Here is a 20,457-nt window from a genome sequence, read left to right as displayed (position 1 = left end):
TCTGGTGGTTGAATGTGCACTCATCAACACTCCCAGCACATAACTGACTGTAACCACATGCTGAACAGATATTGCAATTTTTTTTTTATTGCGATACTGAGTTACCTGACAAAATACAGTCATGTGTTTTTACACTGAAAAGAAATAGTGAGCTCTCACAATGAACACATGCTTCACGCACACACACACACACACACACACACACGCACACGCACACACGCACACCCACACACACACATACACACACCACATTCGCAGAACCTTCACGTTAAAATGAAAAAGCATGCAATAATGTTCAAAACACATCTCAAAAATGAACCCCCTCGGCTGATTTTAAAAACTCCAGAGATGTCGGAAATCCACACTTAGGTTCGATATCTACCCAACAAATTGAACAATTCAAAGTTAGTTTTAAATACACAACATGATAATTGATAACGACACTGAGTCGAACAGTCAGTCGATAGCGATGACTTGCAGCAGGAAGTCACCAGAGGCTGGTGACGTGTACATTTACATTCTACCAGTCGCCACGAGGGTCCTGGTTTTATTGGTCAGACTGTCCTCTCAGTCCACTTATGACAAAAAAAAAAAAGTTAGCTTACAGGCTCGGCCAAGAGAAACAGCAGAACTCAAAAGCGGTGACTCGAAACGTGAAATGAATGCAATTCTGAAAGGAATAAACACTGAGAAAGATTTTAAATACATTCGCAAGTCATTCAGTAAATCTGTTGTCCTGGTGTGTCGATGTGATGTGCTTCTTCTTTTTTTTTTTTTTTCCCCTCACTTGGTTTAAAAACAGAGAGATGATGCCTTTCTATCACTTCCCCTCCTACTCGCCCATTACTCCACCTGCCAAAACCATTAAATAGAATACGCAAGCTGGGAGGAGAGCTTTTTCTCAGGAAGTAAAAATAAAATAGTCTTTGTGGGTGTCTAAAAATAAACAGCTGATTTAAAGCTTCCCTCACGATTTCTTTCAAAGCAAACAGCTGCTGTATCGCTAAATGGCCTCTCTTTTTTTTTTTTTTTTTTTTTGTCACTTTGGTATTGAGGTTTGGTCTTGGCTATAACATTTCTCACCTCTCTGTCACTGGGGAGGGGGGGAGAGAGGGGGCACAGAAAGCCTCGCGTCCCCACCTTTAACAGCATAGTTCCATCCAGCAATCTGCAGACTTTTACACATAAAATGAAAGTAATAAAACATCCAATTTTCACCCAGAACTATACAGTGAAAGGGTTACATCACCACGGTGGACAATTTGCCTTCTTGGGTGCTTGCAGGAAGTGATTAGTTTCCAGGCAACAGTAGTCTCACAGAATTTGTCTTTGGATTCGAGCCTCTTCACATGTTTTAATGATGTAATCGCTTCATGGTATAAATCTGGGTTCATGTTTCAAATAACAACCAAATCCATTTATTACACATTTTCCATGTCACAAGTAGTACACTCCTTTACACTAGCAGCCACACTGAGTGGTACATAGTACAACTTTTGGCAACACTTCCTATGTTGGTCCTGCTCTGTTCTGCATGTTGGTCCATTTAGGGAAGAGTTTACCATTTAAGCTCTGCTCCTAGTCTGGAGAAGGGCTGCAGTTTTTCACAATAAGTCCTGACCCACGACGAGACACAACACACCGTCAGAGAGAAAAGAGACAGGACAAGAGAGAGAAAGAGAGAGAGAGAGAGAACGCAAGAGCGACCATCCATCTCCTCCTCCTCCTTCCTCCTCCTTCCTCTATGCCTCCCACTCACTCCTCACACACCGACTCGCTCAGGTCCACGGCGCCACCTCTGGTGAGCCGCCGCATCTTGCTGAAGTCGTGGTCGGTCCTCAGGTAGGAGAGCGAGGGGCCTCCCTCGCTGTGGCTGGCCAGGTCCTGGGGCTGGGCCTGGGGTGGCAGGGCCCTCATCTCGCCGCCGCTGCGCCAGTACAGGGTGTATTGTTGCGGGTCGGACACTCCGAAGGTGGCGGCACACAGCTGCGCCAGGGCCTGGCTCGTCTCCCCGGCTCTCCACTGCAACGTCCGCACAGCGCTCCGCTCCCCGTCCTGGAACAGTATCCGAACGCACCTCTGGAAGGAGTGAGGGAGGGAGGAAGAGAGAGAGAGAGAGAGTGAATATATACTGTATTTATGCAAAACAGAGGTCAAGAGGCTTATGGAGTGAGGGCAAACGAGGGGGAGGAGAGAGATGGAGTCAGAGGAGGAGTGAGGACTGTATAAGCACGGGCTGATAAACTGCCACAATAAATGAGCCAAAAAGGACGTTCATGAAAGAAAAATGCCTCTTCAACAAAGCTTCTGCTTCCCACACACAGCCAGCAGGTCCGAGAGCTTCATGTGAAAGCCATCTTCATGAAACTGCTCTTTTTTTCCCCTGCTTCATGTTACAGCTTCACTGACAAACTCCCAGCATAAATCCACTCGAGCAAGTCCACTTCCAAACTCAAATATCATCCATTACGCTCGCTCTACTCTGGTGCTCTGCTGAAGTTTCCCCTCTCTGCAAACAGAAACTTTTTATCACATTTTCCACAGAACAAAAAGCGAGCAAACCCAAAACTAACAAGTCTATCGCAACAATTGCTGCTCTTCAGACACTTAAGCCATTATATAATGTCAGATTCAACCACCTACAGACGCCCTCACAACTCTCTGTAAAGCACACACACACACTGTGAAAACATACTGGACATAATCCTTTTACCAAACATCCAACCTTGAGAAATCAGGGAGAATCCTCTTCCCTGTCGCACACAGAAACACACACAGAGGAACCAGCCTGCGCACACAAGTGCCTCCCTCAGCTCACACACACACACACAGACACACACACACACAAACATCACAGATGAATAAGTAGCTACATGGGCTCTTAAAAAAAAGAAGAAGAAGAAAAAAAAAGCACTCAGTAGCAATTACAATCAACAGGTCAGCCATTATCAAAACTTACAGAGTCACTGAGCTCCTCGCTGTCCGTGTGCATATTGTGTTTGCCTGCTTCGATGGGTAGATGCAGCTCAATAAATTTCATGTTATCTGACCGCCCACTTCTTCATAGCACTTGGCTCACTGATCCCCGCCTGTGTCAGTGGAAAATCTGGCTGCCGGGTGAGTTAGATCGGCTATTTGAAGCCAGGAGAGGCACCACGTGACGAGACAGAAACGTTGTGGATGACAATGCCTATTTTCCATGGCATCTGGTAGACTGTTACACAAACGTGGGGCCAGGAGAGTGATAATAGGAGAGTGTAGGTAAAGGTCTGTGCGTGTGTGTGTGTGCATGCGTGCATTAGTGCATGCCCAGTCGTAAGCCGGCAGCCCCAGATCAGGGGATTACCTCTAAAAATGTCTAAAAACTAATCCCCTCAAATGAATTTCAAATGTGTTTCCATGCAAAAATAGGGAAATCCAGGTGTGCTCTTTGACCTTCAATTAAATACCTGCTCTCTGAAAACTCCCCAACTTTACCGAGAACCAGCGACACTGACGCCCCAAATCAACTTTGAGTCAAGTATGGGCCACAGTTCCTTTTTTTTTTTTGACCCCACCTCCCCCTGTCACAGATGTGGGACAGTGTGCTGTTGCTCAACATACGTTGCCATCATTGTAATTAATGTGCTGTAATGTCTGACCTCTTTGGATGGATTATCGCCTTGTTTTTTGTTGCCGCTTGTTTTGTTTTGTGCCACTGTTGTGTCAAAGCACACTTGTGACAGTTCTGAGTAGATGCTGGGTGTTTGATTAAGTTTCAGACAGATACAATTTGTCTACATCAAAGCTGTAAAAAACACTTTTGATACGAGAGAGACTTTGATTGTTCTGTCAGAAGAAACAAGATTTGAACTGTGGATGCCTGTGAGAGGCCAGCGAGCAATGATTTACTTTGTTATTCTCTGACAGTTGCAATTACAGACTAAGCCAAGGTAACATGCTGCTAGGTGCAGCTTTGTATTGAAACCATAAATGTGCAGAAAATGTATAAAGGTATACTGCTGTCAGGTAGTAGTACCACTCAAAGCAGCATGCGACAGCTTTGTAACTGTATGGAAACGCTCGTCGGCCACATTTGAGCCAAGCTACAGTGGCTCCAGAAAGTATTCACGGCCATTTACTAAGACAAGCTATTTCTAGTAACTCTGTATCTGCAATAATTGTGAAATAGACAAACTGATTAAACAAGCATGTGTTTTTTGGGGGGGAAAGAGTTAACCAAAAACCCAGTGTTCCTTTAGAGTCACCTGTGGAAGCTTGTTTCCCACAACTGAGAAAAACACAAGTGAAAATTTTGGGCTACTGAGTTACACATCTCACGCTTCAACTTACTAACTCAAACTTGTAGCAGGAATAGTTTCCCGCAGATGCATTTTTAAACCTGGAAAAAACAAACAAACAACCTGCTGTGAATTACAGAAATTTCAAGCAGCTATCACAATTACCTCCTCTCTTCTTACCATCTAAAATGACAGGGACTTTGAGCTCTTCCAGGTAGTAAATATCAGGCACTCCTCAGCATACCTACAGTGAGCATCAAGCCATCGGGTCCCAACCCAGCAGCGGGGAAAGGCAGAGTGGTCAGAGCAGAGAGAACAAAATCCACTCTGCTCCAAAGCGCAGCGACCTGAAACTCAGGCAATGCTTTACCTTTTTAGCATGACAATGAACTGAAGCAAAAAAGTCAAGACAACTCTGGAGCGGCCCCAGAGCAGGTCTGTGACTGTGCTTAAGCGACCTGATCAAAGCCCAGACTTACATGCCGCAAAACATATGTTGAGAGATCTGAAGGTGGCAGTAAACAGACACCTCGCACCCCATCAGGTTTTGAAAATCTGCCAAGAAGAAATAAAATTGAAGCTTCTTTCGGCTGCTCCCTTATTCACAAGGGGGGGTGCGTGTTTGATTTGGCAGATTTTTTTTTTAATGCCAGATGCCCCTCCTGACCCAACCCCAAAGGGATTTGTGTCTCCTCCTGGGATCAAACTGGGGATCTTTTGCGATTTAGGCAAGTGTGTAAAGCACTACACCGTTGAGCCAGTCCAAGAAAAATGGAAGAAAAAGCCAAATTTTACAGGCTTGAATAGACTTACATCAGAAGAGTCAAAGCTGTAATGAGATTTCTACAAAGCACCCAATTATTATGACTGGACGATGCTAATACTTCAGTTCATTATGAGTTTTTGATTTAAGACCGATCCAATTCACTGCATTTGTAATAACCTTTATATAGGAAAATAGCTAAAGAAACCTCTGTTCCAACTAAAAAATAATACCACCCACATGCTTATGTGTTTGTTGTGATCTTCATTCATCCACCTGCAAGATTTAGTTTAATTTCTTTAAATAATTTTTGCCATGAAGCCATCCACATGGTCCAGAATATCCCATTAGAGTTGTCTCACTGCATAATAAGCAGCTGTCCACACATAAATCAGCATTTCACACAGGGCAGGTTTGTGTGAAGGCTATATACTATATTACTCCACAACAAACCCACATGTAAAGCTACTAGGGCTTCTGCACTGCTACAGTCGAAGCAACTGGCGCCTACTTGGCTCTGCTGATTCTCTTTTTGTCTCTGGGCCTCTCGGCTCCGTCTGCAGCTCCACTCTTTCAGCGCTTCTTGGACCTCTGGCGTCAGGCAGCCTGAGAATGGCTGCTCCTTGTCCAGGCCCTGGATCAGACACAGGCTGGCATACACGCTGGTCAGGTAGTAGCCACCTGGAGGCGAAAAAAGTGTAGGAGGGAAAAAAAAGAGTGTAAAAACAGGACTAAATCTTGCATCACATAGTACTTACTCCTACTCTGTCTTTAAAAAGATTGTCTTGAAACTTCACTGCCGTGTTCAGCTTTTGAGTGATTTTTTTGTTATTTACTTCCTAAATGCACTTCCTGCACTCATCCTGTGTAAGCCAGAGGAACAAATTAATAATAGATGATAACAATAATCAGTGCATGTAGCAACAACTACTAAAACACAAATAACACATGGAAGAATATGAACAACAGTCAGTGCTATTTTAAGACAAAAAGGAAGTGAAATGTGAAGCGTCTAATGATGGTGTGTGGTAATATTTAAAAATCAGATTTTTGTTTTACTGGTACAAATATAAAAGCAGGAAAAAGGTAAATAAAATTGTTGTCATAGACCTCACAGTATCTGTTAATTTTATTGAACTGTTTTATTGTTGCCTGTTTCTCCTGCCCTCTGCGCTCCCAAGTCTCTTTCTTATGGCTGAGCCTTATTTCAATAGGAATAAGTATGTAACATTAACAGAAGCCCCACACCTCTGCACGTATGAGACCAGTTAATTTGCCACTATATATATAAAGCGCACAGTAGAAAATGCAAAAAAGCTTTGTACACAAAAAAAGCACCAAATCATTGATGACTGCCTCCTTAAAATCTCTTTCAGGTTGAGTTTAAAAATATCCTAGTCAGGATACAATTTGAGTTCTTCTTCTTCTTTCAGCTGTTACCTTTAGGGGTCACCACAGTGGATCGTCTGCCTCCATCACACCCTATCTCTAGCATGCTCCTCTGTCACACCAACCCTCTGTATGTCCTCCTTCACTTCATCCATGAATTTTCTCCGTGGTCTTCCTCTTTTCCTCCTGCCTGGCAGCTCCATCTTCAACGTCCTTGCACTAGGGGATATCCACTCTCCCTCCTCTGCACGTGTCCAAACCATCTCACCCGTGCCTCTCTAACTTTGTCTCCAAACCACTCAACCTGAGCTGTCCCTCTGATGTACTCATTTCTAATCCTGTCCACCCTGGTCACTCCCAATGAATAACTTAGCATCTTCAACTTGGCCTCTTATCTTTTTCTTTTTTCAGTGCCACCCTCTCCAAACCATACACACAGCAGGTCTCACTACATCTTATAAACCTTCCCTTTCCCTGCTGCTATCTGTCTGTCATAAATCACCCCTGACATCTCATCTCCACCCACTCCACCCTGCTTGCACTCTCTTCTTCACCTCTCTTGTGCACTGTCTGTTACATTGGTGGCTGACCCCTCTGTAGGTAAGGATTTAAATATGTTGATCCCCCAACATCAACATCAGTCCTTTTTTGTCCAAATGAGGATTTATATAATGGTATCTTAAAATTCCCAAAGGATGATACAGGCACTGATAGATGAGTTCAAGATTAGCACATTTAATAGAAATTAAAGCTTATGTTATAACATATCTGATTTCTTAATAACATGGCAATCATTTGGTTATATCAGCCTTCGATCCAAAAATTGCTTATGATTGATTTATCATGATAAGAGGTTCGGTTTTCTCTTGCAGTTTATGACTATTGTGAGGGTTACAAAAATAACTTAAGTCAGTTTCTCCTTGCTGTTTGGATCTGTCCCACAAGAAAGATGACAAATGTGAAAGAATGATTGCAATAGCTGGTCAGTGGTCCAGCTATTCATAGAGACAAAATTCAGACAGTGTCAGAAACTTTGTCACAATGTGACTGCTGCCACAGTTTAGTACATACCCTCTCCTCCGAGCCACGAGGGCTCCAGCAGCTCCATCATGTACTCCACCTCTATGAGGATGTGAGGTTTGTTACACTCCACAATCACGTAAGACAATGATGGCAAGAAGTCGTCCCAGCCAACTTCCTGTCCTGCATAGAAATTAAGAGAAGGAAAGGCAAAGATGAGGCTGTCATCATACTTTTTGACAATTTGAAATGAATATTGTGCCCAATGAACAATGTACAAAAGCAAGCAGGTCGTGCTGCTGCCCACACAGATACAGTTTTAAATGGTGAAGGTTTTGACAGTGACAGCAACAATGGCAGCAACAATGCTCGTATAGATGGTACAGAAAGAGAAATATTTCCAGTCTCAAACTTCAGATTTGAACTTTAACTAAAAACACCCCAAATCCCCCAAAAAACACAACCAAAAGTTAAACTGTCTCTGGCTGTCAGTGATTTTCACTATGCAGCAAGGAGGAGTCTCACCGTGTAAGGACCCCATGGCCTTGTGGACACACTTGCACACTTGCAGCAGCAGCAGCACCTTGTCGATGGGTGAGTGCGTCCGCTGCATCAGCAGCAGCTTCTGCTTCACCCTCTCCACCTCTCGGCTGTCCGGGACGCCCGTCCGAACACCAAGCCGCTCCATGGAAGCGTCCCCTTTCAGCCGGAGCAGGTTCTGGGTGAGGCGCTGGGTGGAGCCATCCTGACTGTGTAACGCAACAAGGGCTTTCTCGAGGTGGGACCTCAGAGGCCTGAGCACGCAGGAGAACATGGCCCGCTCCAGTGCCAGGTCTGCAAAAAGAGGGAGGGCCTCATTATTCAGGGAAACCAGCATCTACTCTGACAGGCTGATGCACAAGGAAGAGAATTGATTTTGGTGTTTTGTGCTACTGGGAAATAATAATGCATAATAATAATAATGCATGTTTATGGAGACGGTCTGTCAATTAATATCATTACCTCATTAACCTTGCTAAAATTTTAAAGTGGTTTAGTTTGGCATTTATTTCTGATTTCCCAAGGGACCCCGCGGCTGTTTCCACAGGCCACTGCCTGACTCCATTTAAAAAATCAGAGAAACGTCTAAGTGCAGGGGACAGTTCAGGGCTGCAACATTTTATGTACATTTATTTTGTTGGATTACTGTTCTCAAATATTTAGTCATCATCCAATGGCCTGCAGCAGTGCATATAAAGAGTTGGATAATGTAAATTTAGAGACAAATATTTGCAAATACATAAAAAATTGCAACAAATAACATTGGCTTGATTTTTCAGTGATCTCGCCCACATTATGTCAAGTCCCACTGTCTGGCTTCAAATTAATATTTAGATTTTTTTATTTAGAGCCTTAATTTTCAGGAGACTAATCATTCAGATCACCAGTCTGTCACCAGGCTGCCCTGTGGCAGACTGCAGCCTGTCCACGATGTACCCCACCTCTCACCCTATGGCAGCTGGACTACACTCAAGCACCCCCAAACCCTGAGTTGCATAAGCGGAAGAAAATGGATGGAATGGATTCAAATAGTGGATTTGACAAAATGCACTTAATGGAGTAATCCACAGAAACATAAATTATGGCCTTAAAAGGTTTAACCACTAACACACATTACTTACAGAGCATACTGTACTTGATTGCGTGTTTTTATCTGGCTCATATCATGTAAAGTCAGATGCGTGTTTTGGAATATGAGATTGAGTGTAATTGAGTGCAATCCAAATGACTGTTCAAACTCTTCTACTGATTGTACAAACAGTTCCTATTTTGCATGTCACATTAACCTGATAGCGACCCCTCTGTATTTCACCTCCTGGCACAGTTTTTCCATTAACCCTTTATGGAAAGCACAAACCTTTCCAGAGGCACAGAAACTGTTTCACTTCAAATCAAACTTGTCCATCAAACTGATCAGCAGTCCTGCTCGGGCTGTAGATTGAGATTGGGATGTGTTGCCAGCTATTCTTAGTCGAGCTATAGTTACAGCAGCATGTAACTGCTCCAAAAATGGTCTAGACTGTCATTTCCATCACCCCTCATCACTTTGGTCATGTTAAAGCCTGAGAAGCTTGCAGGTAGTCAGATTGGTAGAAAATATTGTGTTAAAAAACAAACAAACAAGCAATCGATCACCTTTTAACAAGTTATTATGGAAGCCTGTTTCTGCCACTGAAAATGAAAAAAAAAATATTGGCATATAGAACTAAGTCGACATTTTGAGTTATCTCAAGCAATCAACTTACTGACTCAAACTTCTGTGTAAGTCAAAATTTTGAGATACTAACCCAAAATTTTGACATACAGACGACAAAAAAATCTTTTTTTAAAAAGGCTTTTTAGTTGTGCAAACAAGCTTCCATAATTTATGGCAAATATCCCAGTAGTTCTGTTAACATATTATTATTATTAAAACCTTTATTTAGACAGGAAGCCTCACTGAGATTGGGATCCTGTACAAGAAAATTGAGACGGCCACATAATAGTTTGTCAGGTTGGGGAACTCTGTTTCTGGGACATTAATGAGCAGCCCGGGTGCTCCACAGGGCACCGTCCTGGCTCCGTTCCTTTTTACACTGTATACAACAGACTTCAAATACAATTCTGAATCCTGCCATGTCCATAAATATTCGGATGACGCTGACGTGTATCAAGAATGGACAGCAATCTGAATATGGGGATCTTGTTAAAGTCTGTGGCGGCAGGCGTGCTATTTTATGGTGCAGTCTGCCGGGGTGGCAGCATCAGAAATAAGGATGCATGTTACATGTAGAAGCCGTCCTGAACAACTCTGATCATATCAGTACTGGAAGACTGTAAAACACAGAGGTACACAAAATCATTCGTACCCACAGTACCAACAATGTCAGACATATCAATTTCCCCCTGGGATCAATAATGTTATTCTTATTCTCTCATTCTTAATAAAATGATACACTATATTTGATCACAACTTAAGAAAAACATGTGCAATAGTAGTTGCAGACAAACAAATACAACCCTTTAATGTGTAATATGCAACCACAGAGGCCACAGAAACACAACCTTCTCTTACCTCAGCCTATCTGTTATCTTGGGAGTGTTCATCTGTCAAAGCACTTCATAATCCCCATTTTTAAAGTTTATTAATAATTTATTTATTACATAAAATATGGATCCCAGAAACTTTGACAGTGGTTCTCACCAACAGCAGGCATAGACGATTCTCATTTTCATTAGGTTTTTCCGGGATCTCCTTTGCAAATTTCCACCCTGCTTGCACAAACCTGGCTCCCACCTCACTCTAGCCTCTCCTTCTTACCCACAATTCTTTGAGAGGTGACTCCCACAAACTTAACCATGTGTCGGGTACTGTGTTTAGCAGGTCCTCACAAACATTTATCCAAAGATAAAGCGAAGAGCTTTAAAAGCTGCTTCCTCCAGCGAAGAAATGAGCTTATTTATGCAAATGTTGAACAACTCCTTTAAATTTTTTAATTTTTCATGCAATTAGAAATTACATTTTCTTATCCCCCGAAAAGCTCCAGGGTGTTTTCTTTTTTCTTTTTGTTTTCTTGTTTTTTTTTTTTTTGTTTTGGCCTGGCAACAATGAAGTCATGTACATTTATGGTTCACATGCAAGCCTTCCCTCACACGTGTAAAAAACACACACTCAGTGGTTCTCCTGCAGTCAGTGGGCAGTCCTGACTAAGTGGGTAACAATTCTCCAGTGCACACTGTTTTTTCCACTCATCATCAATATCCTCCACTCCCTCCTCTCCATCCTTCATGTTTCCCTGCTGCATAATCCTTGAACATCTCCCCCATCTACCTTACTATATCACTCCCCCTTGTGATCAATCATTCCCACCCTCCACTCTCTGTTTATCTACCTCCCTCTCTGCTTAGTCCCGGCATCCCTCTCTCTCTCTCTCTCTCTCTCTCTCTTGCTCTCTTACAGCTCTGGAGAGTAACAGATTACATGTAATGGGATTACAGCCTGGTTACAGAAAAGCCTGGCTTCTTTTTTAGTTTTTACTCACAGTTCAGTAACTGATTACATTTTCAAAGTAACCTGCCTATTTCTATCGCTCCCTCCCACCCTCCTCTGAATCGTGCTGCTCTTCAAGTGAGCGTGGGACTGTGATATCTTTTTATGATAAACGAGGGGGAGAAAAAAAATGCAAATGCCTCCCACCGACGCAAAGCGAGATAAATCAGAATCGCAGCGCAGGAAGGAAGGAAGGAAGGGAGGACGGAAGGCAGCGGACGACCGCTCTCCCCTGAAGCCTCTGCACAGCCAGGCAACCATCCGTCATCACACATTTACAAACAAGCACACACACACACACACACACACACACACGCACACATGCTCGGCCACACACAAAGCAGTCCAAAAAAGAAAAACCTACGCAGAGGAGTGTGTCAAGAGATCTAACTAGAATGCTTCCAAAGTAACACCCTGCGATGTCTTTACAATAATGAGACGAATCCCGCTTTGAATGCGATAGATGTGAGTCGGGCCGGGCTTTCCTAATGCTATTTTCTAAATACCAGAGACAATATGAGCTCCACTGAATGAGACTCTACCCCCTCCCCTCCCCCCACGCAAACTACTTTGTGTTGACAGTGCCTTTCACTGGAGCCTGAGCAGCCCACCATTTATCAGAAAAGGCTGTCTGTTTCCACAGACCTGCGTCCTCTGGCACAGTGTCTATTGAATCACTATTTTCTAATAGTACAGTATTTTCTTTCTTTCTTTTTTTTTTTTTACACATTTCTATCTCTGCTCCAGTCCCTTGGTGCACTCACCATCTCCTCCTTTTTAATGTGATAAACCAATCATGCATGCATATGAGAAGGGTTCAGGATATTGTGCTCAGCCTGTGAGCCACCTCAGTCAGCTAAATTCAATCGACTCCTCCCCTCAGCGCGGCAAACTTACTTTGAGTTCCACTGTGGCTGAAACCCAAAGATATTAAAAGTTGTACAATCACTTCTAAGTGTTTAGTGTTGCTTTAAAGTGTAAAGCACTTCTGATGATACACACTAAGGAAGGTGAAGAGTTGAACAGGTGGGGATGATCATTCACACTGATCAGATTATTGATAAAACATGCAGAGGACCACCAGTGAGCTACAGGATTAAAGATATTACTTTAACATGCACTGCCATTGTGTGGGGGTTTACACGTTTGCCTAACAATGCGAAAGATTCCCAGTTCCATCCCGGGAGGAGACACAAATCCCTTTGGAGTTGTGTCAGGAAGGGAATAAAAAAAAAAATCTGCCAAATTAAACATGTGGAGCTACTTGTTCTGAAAAAGGGAGCAGCTGAATGTAGATCACTTTAAGACCTGATGGGGATTTTCAGAAGAGGTCTGTCCTCTTAAAATGCTCCTAACCTAGAGGCAATGTTCCACTAACATGAGTGGATATTGTTAGTGGCTTTGAAGCCTCTCTCTGGTGATGGAGGCCTATAATACGAAGCAGGATTTCCAGGTAACTCCGGGGCTAACCCGGGGCTTTCTTTATTATGAAGGTGTTTCACTTCTTACTAGGGTATATCGTAAATTATGCTGCAAACTGTTCCAGATTGGAGATCAACAGGTATGAAATCCCTGCCCCCTGACCAAGCAGTTCTCTGGAAAATAGCGTCACCATTCCTTTTTTTTAATAAAGTGTAAAGTCTTTGTGTTTCCCTGATGAGCATCAGTAATAAATACAGGGTTTTTCCTGTTGGTTGCAAACACCCAAAATTTTATTGCTCTATAGCATTAATATAGAATAATTTTTATTTTTTACTTGCTCTCAGACCATTAAACACCTCAGGTGCTGCAGCTCTTAGTATACAAACTAAAACTGTCTTTTAAACATTCATTTAATCAAATACTCGATTATAATTCATCAGCTTTCCCAGCCTCTTGATAAAGTTGTGATATTGATAAGTATTTTAACTTATGTGGTCGGCCTCTCCTTCCTGCCTCGTTTAAATCACTCCATATTCATACAGGCTTTTAATGCTTAACTACTGTACAGAGCTTTTCCTCACACACACTCACATGCTGCTTAGTCTGCAGCAGGTGTGTTACTTTTAGTGCGTGTTGTGTGCTTAACCTCTTAATATTTTCTAATATTATAGTTTTTAATCTTCATTTGTAAAATCAGCCACTTTGCTGCCAGTACACTGCCGACAATGCTGCCGACACCACCCCCTTCACATGAATGCGCTTGTAACTAGATCAATAAAGCCTGGCTTAACAACCAGTGACCTTTGAACTGGAGTGCCAATGTTAGGGTAATTGAATCCAGATAATGGAAAGTTACCCTGGGTGTGTTGAACTTGTATTATAGTACAGGGGCCAGGTCTCATTAAAAAAATTCACACAACACCAGCCATCGAAATATTGGCTGATGATTAGGAGCACCCGACTGTGGTAATAGCACTCTGCAAGGCCAGCAGAACAATGTCCACACCCTCAACTTGAAGAATTCAAACTATGACCCGGCCAATGGAGACCACACCATGCAATCATCAGGACCCAGCATTCTGGTACCAAACACCAAAGACACCCACAGAAGGAAACTTAACTGAAATTCAATGTGAAGCACGAAAAATGTCAAATTTTAACTTTTGTTTGTGTAATGCTGTAAAAACTAAATTTTCCTCATTTTATTGAGATCCTTTCTGCTTAGGAAACAGGTCAGCCTGTTCCAGCTCCAACTTAGTTAAAATGAAAAGATCAAACTATGCTTTAAATATAATGGGTTTACATCACAATGCATCAACACATTTACTATGTTTTTGTGCTTACTTACCCTTCTCATTCTCTGGCACCAGGGTTTCAATGGGAGGCTCCAGCTCTCCGCTGTCCAGCAGGCAACACTTGGCCTGGGACAGAAAGAGGCGCAGACCCTGCAGAAGCTGCACAGAGGTCACACGTGATGAGGAAGATGCAGAAGGCGGGGATGTCAGGGATTTCAGCACCTCTCTTTGCTCTAGGAGGAAGTCTTGAACCATACCCCCGAAGATTGAGCGCCTGTCTCTGGACAGCTCCTCCACCAGTCGAGTGAGCCGCTTGTCTGGTGCAAAGAAACACACAAACGCCTCGCTCATGCGGTGCAGCCCGCCACGACCTCGAGAGCGCAAGAGCGGCGGGCGATGGTAGGTGTGCATTTGGAATTGGGCCATGCTTTCTGGTTCTGTGTCCTCGTCATTGTCCTCATCCATACTGCTGAAGGAACTGCTGCTGTCGAGCTCTGCCAAAGATGGAGCCGGGCGGCGCTCCAGGGCCAGAAGTGCCACCTCGATGCCTGGCTCCTCAGCTGGGCCGGACTGCTGTGGCTTTGGAGGCTCCTCCACCTTAGCAGATGTCTTGAACAGAGGAGAAGTTATTGCTTGACATCAAAACTGACATCGTTACTATCAATCAAGACAGAAAGGAGGTGTCTTCACATATCCATATCATTATAAGTATACTATAACATGCAAATAAAGATTCCGACTCTTATTACTTGTGGCACATAGACAGACATCAGGTCATCCTCCTCAGCAGATCCAGGTGAAACAGCAGGGGTTCTCCTCAGGACACCCGCACCAGCGTGAACTCTCCTCTGTGAGTTAGTGTTGGTCTTGTTCAGCCTCTCTGACCCACCAGGATGCTCAACCGAAGGGGGAGGGGAGTAGGAACCAATCCCCTCTAGGGACAGATTCATGGAGGACTCAGAGAGCCGGAGCCGCATGCTGCGCTTGAAGCGGTGCCGTTTATTGGAGGCACTGTGGTTTGTGAGCTGTGGCTGCTGTTAAAAGGGAGAAAATGGATTCAAGGCTGGATTGATGAACTGTTTATTTTTCTATAAGGGATGAAGTAAAGCACAGGGTGTAGTTATTTAGCAGTTACACAGAAGGTTAGATTTAGAGCACTTGTGGCTCTAAGTGGCTAGAAAAGCACCAAAGGATGTCCTTGAAAGGTCCCAGAGAAAGCTTCTAAGCAGCTAACCTTGCAAACCTCCAGCTGCAGAAAGAGCGGGTTGATGAAGCAGAGTTTGCCTTGTGTGCCTCTTGACAGAAGAGAACATCGGTCCTGGCCCCCAGTCTGGGCCTGACTGGTGGATGCAACTGGCTCTATTGGTCCATTTTGGATGTCTGACGCACTTGGTGAACTCCAGAAGTCTAATTGAAAAACCAGGAAAAAGGGAACTTATACATCATACGTACCTTAAATGTAGGTATTTAAGACTTCAACATGATTCACCTGAGCCTGAGGCAGTGCCTCTGTTGTTTCATTGTGCAAATACTTGAACAGGTGTTTCACTTGCTTAAAAACTAAAACAATAAACAGGACAACATACACATTAGCCTTTGCTTTCTACTGTAAGCTGATCCAGAGCAGACTGATTTTGCAGAAGCATGATGAGAAAGTCTGCTTATCACTTTTCGCAATGAAATCACACCTCAGTGCACTACAAAAGCATGCTACATGTGTAAAAATAGATGCAAGCTGGCAGCCACCACTTTAGTCAGCTATTACTTTACGCTCTCATTTTTAACTCTGGTTTTCTGTCAGTGATCTCATCCAGAAAATATGTTTAAAGTCCGTAAATCTCATTTAAGTTCACTGATATTTTGTACCCTCTTTGTAGTTAAAAGGGAAGAAACCCCCTCTTTGTTTAGTGAACTATGATAGAGTAGCATAAACTGGAAATGTGAGTCTACAGCCATGGTAGCAGCTGTATTAGGCTGCAGTATTTAGGCAATTTAGACAATTAGACAGTGCTGGATAAGCTGGCATGAAAAAATGTTAATCTTAGTTAAGTAACTATTATTTGGAGCACCTGGTACTATAGTTTATTTTTAAAGAGGTCACCAGTGACTGACCTTGTCCCATATGTGAGATGGCCTCCAGCTGCCTGTGTGTTGTCGCTTCAGCGATGGCATCAGGTAGCTGCAGAGGCAAAGGCAACACATCCCTGCAGACCAAAGAAAAAAAAAAAAAAAATATATATATATATATATAAAAGAAAGGAAGTTCAAGCTTGAGGATATGTGTGACCACAGGGTTAAGGCTGGATAGAGTCAAGTTTACTGCATGGCCAAAAGTCTGTGGACACCTCCTCTTTTGGGTACAGGCTTCCCACCAGATCCAGCCTGCAAAGATTTTGCTCCTGTTTAGGCACAAAAGCATTAGGTGAGGCCACCTGTGTTAAAGAATAAGATCTGGATAGTCAGTGTTCCACGTCATACCAAAGATAGGGCCAGTGAAGCTTATTGTTAGCAAAAAGCAGCATTGAGATTAGCTGTATTTGGGGAAAAGGAGCCCTAACTACTGTACGAGAGCAAAAAGTGTCAGGGAGTGAAGTGTCCATATACTTTCGGCCACAGCAGTTGTCAGTTAAAAGCATATATTACCTGCTGATACAGTAGAAGGCCACCAGTCGACACAAGTCAGGGAAGCTGAGCGCTGAGCTCTCCAAGGCGAATGCTGGTTATAGACAGACAGAGTTTGCTTGACAGCTATGGAAGCAGTGGGACGCTTGTTCAGCTTTAACAGGAAATATGGCAGCTGCAAAAAAATTTGAAGGCCCCATCCCCTCCGGCCCAGACTGCTTCACCCAGGAAGTGTCTGAGCTGCACTGCACCACAAGGGCGGACTGGGTTGTCAACTCTCACACTTTAGACACAAGACACCTGCTTTCAGTCTGTCTCACACTCTCACGCTGACAGAACAAATCTCACACCAATTAAGAGGAAGCCACGAAAAGAATCCTTCATGAAAACAATGCATGTTAAACAGGCTTCACCTGAGCACGGGACAAAGTCTGAACAGCCTGAACACCAACATCAATCCAGCAACATCACAGAAACAGCACAAAAGCTGCAGCTCCATCCAGTTTAGTTGATGGAGGCACACTTCACCAAACTTCATCAAAAACCACAGATCGACTTTCATTGATGTTGAGTTTTGCCTCATTTACTCTGCTCTACATATTTCATCTATTAGAGATAGAAACCCCTATAAAATAGGGTACAAATTCACTGTGATGAAGACTGAGTTTGTACAGGCACATTTTACTTCACCAGTAATGAATGTAATCCATATCTGACAAACCTGTAACAGGAGCTGAAGTTTACTCTGTTGGTGCAGCTGTTTGTGGGAGTCTCTCCTCTGAGTTTATTAAATACCTGCTGCATTAAACAGCAGCAGGATCCATATGAGCGTCTCCAAAATGAGAGATTTGAGCATTTACACAGATGGCCCAACAGCAGTAGTTTCATTAATTATTATTTCCAACACAGAGAAGGATTGAACAGGACCAAATGGTAAATCATAATCTGTGCTTTGCTATACTTCAGACATTTGAGCCGTCACATAATGACCATCTTCTAATTAGGCTCTTTATTTTGTAGTTACTAATAGTCTGATGTATGAAGTCAAAAGTTTTCTGCTTTTTGTCTTTAATTTTCTGCTTGATTTCAAAATTTTTGCAGTAGAAATTATTTGTATCATTATTGTGTGCAAGGCTGTACCACCTCTTCATCTTACAGCTGCTCCCTTTAATGGTTCACTACAGTGGATCATCTGCCTCCCTCTCACCCTATCCTTATCTTCTGTCACACCAGCCCTCTGCATGTCCTCCTTCACTACATCCATGAACCTCCTCTGAGGTCTTCCTCTTTTCCTCCTGCCTGTCAGCTTCATACTCAGCATCTCTTGTCCAGTATATCCACTCTCCCTCCTCCGCACATGTCCAAACCATCTCAGCCTCGCCTCTCTAACTTTGTCTCCAAACCGCTCAACCTGAGCTGTCCCTCTGATGCACTCATTTCTAATCCTGTCCATTCTGGTCACTCTTGGTGAAAATCTTAACATCTTCGACTCGGCTTCCTGTCTTTTTTGTCAGTGCCACTGACTCCAAACCACACATCAGAGCAGGTCTCATTACCATCTTGTAAACCTTTCAACCGTCACTCTTGCTGCTCTCCTTCTGTTACAAATCACCCAGACACTCGTCTCCACCCTGCACGCGCTCTCTTTTTCACCTCTCTTATGAACTGTTGTTTTGGATTTGGAAACTCCCACCTTCACTTTCTCTACTTCTTGCATGTTCACCTTTCCACCTGTCTCCCTCTCATTCACACACATGTATTCTGACTTTCAGTCCTCTTCTCTCCAGTGTATACCTCCACCTCTCCAGGTTCTCTTCCACCTTTCTCTACAGTTCACAATGTCCTGTAAAAGGGCTAATATTCAATATTGCATGTAGTAATTACTGGCTGTATGAAGCTGATGTACAAGCAGAATAATTAATCTTTAAATTTGTTTGTGCATATCTTTATGAATGTCTTACATGGCCTGTTTTAGAGGTATGAAGATGACAACTTAATGGCTGTGTGGATAATTTCTCAAATAAATAAACAAATACAAGTAAACCACTCTGGTAGTGTAGTTTACATGCGCTATTCATTCAGCCAGCTGCATCCAACACAAGCCCTCTCCCCCACATCCCCTCACCCCTGATCTCACTCTGTCAGTTGGCAGCTGTGGATGTGCTGAGTGTTATGTGTATTGCTCTAACTGCAGGTGGATGCTAATTTAGCTTGTTTTATACTCACTGGAGTCCTCCTCGCAGATGAAGCACTCCTTAACAGAGGAGGCACTTCTGTCCGCTGTCACCCTGAAACACAGCACCTTCCTCTGGCTGGAGCTGCATTTGCGCACTAAAAATGTCTGTAAGCACGAAAAAACATCACATAATAAGAATAAAGGACTTTATATTTTCAGGTAAAGGCACTGATGTCGCGTTACCATTCATTTCATTGTTAGGCCCAAAAGCTTTCTCATTTATTGTTTTACCTGATTAAATGATATGACTAATATGATTGATTTGTCCTCACCCCAACAGGTTCTCTGAGCAGGATGTAGAGGGCAGCTTCTTGGTTGAGTGACAGCTGCAGCCACACAGGATGTGTGAGCAGCAGACGATCCAGGACGCTGAAGGCCCGCTGAGAGCCTCGCTGGGAACTGCCCACCTCCTGCATCTGCAAGACAGATGCAGCCATAGGGGAAAAAAAAAAAATCAGATGAGCTGTTCCTGTCAATTATTTCAGCTTCAAATGCAAAAGTATTTATTTATTTTAAGTAAAAGTTAAATTTCAGGTAGTAGATTTGATTGCAAACAGGGAAGACGATTTGAGGTAGCTGGAAACTACTTTTACTCTTTGCCTCCATAAAAAGTGATTACATTTCATATTTTTTTGCTCTTGTAAGCATTTTGTACTCAGCGAGCAGCTTTGAAATGTCTTTACATCACTTTTACTAAAGAGTCATGAAGCATTTTGTTGGCTTTAGGGTCAAGTACGCAAAATATACACATTCTAGACAACTCCTCCTCCTCCTACTACTACTACTACTACTACTACTACTACTAATAATAATAATAATAATAATAATAATAATAATAATAATGATAATAATCTTACTACAACACACAAAATCTCACTTTGTTTGTTTGCCTGTGAAATTCTTCTACACAATCAAGAGTTGAGCAACCAAAATTAGCACACAAGTACATCTTTAGCACCTGAAGGTTCTTATCTATATCAGATATTATGACATCATTGTGTTGCCTGGCAACAGGCTAAAATGACCCATTAGTAGCATTTATGCACCCACCATACCTTATAAAAGCATTGTGTCATTTAAATTTCACAGCCAATAACATGAACAGGCCAAACAACAACAAGAACAAAGACCTTTAAACAAAAAAACAAGAAAATAAAAATAAAATAAGAAAACAATAAAAATAAGAAAAATAATGAAACAATAAAAAAAATAAGAATAACAATCATTTTTAGTGGTTTTAGTGGTTGAATGTTATGCTCCATTATTTTCTGACTTCTCAGAAGTCAACTTTAGGTATAAAAACATGAATTCTGTTTGTTTGTTAAACAGGTTTTAGACAGATTTCTGAAATATTTGTGTTT

General features: G+C 42.7%; 1 protein-coding gene across 1 annotated transcript; it reads right to left on the bottom strand.

The window, feature by feature from the left end:
* Window positions 1-67: 67 nt before the first annotated feature.
* rin1b (Ras and Rab interactor 1b) lies at window positions 68-19,512 on the bottom strand. The gene is made up of 11 exons (XM_030753428.1): window positions 19,369-19,512; window positions 19,087-19,201; window positions 16,882-16,954; window positions 16,351-16,442; window positions 15,473-15,645; window positions 14,988-15,272; window positions 14,292-14,847; window positions 7,978-8,286; window positions 7,504-7,635; window positions 5,555-5,724; window positions 68-2,079 (listed from the first exon to the last, which is right to left on the bottom strand). Exons 1-11 carry the CDS (start codon window positions 19,510-19,512, stop codon window positions 1,756-1,758), a joined length of 2,373 nt encoding a protein of 790 aa, XP_030609288.1. The 3' UTR covers window positions 68-1,755.
* Between the last annotated feature and the right edge of the window lie 945 nt (window positions 19,513-20,457).

This window comes from Archocentrus centrarchus, chromosome 18, assembly GCF_007364275.1.
Source record: "Archocentrus centrarchus isolate MPI-CPG fArcCen1 chromosome 18, fArcCen1, whole genome shotgun sequence".
NCBI lineage: Eukaryota > Metazoa > Chordata > Actinopteri > Cichliformes > Cichlidae > Archocentrus > Archocentrus centrarchus.
This window is presented reverse-complemented; position numbering and strand designations above follow the sequence as displayed.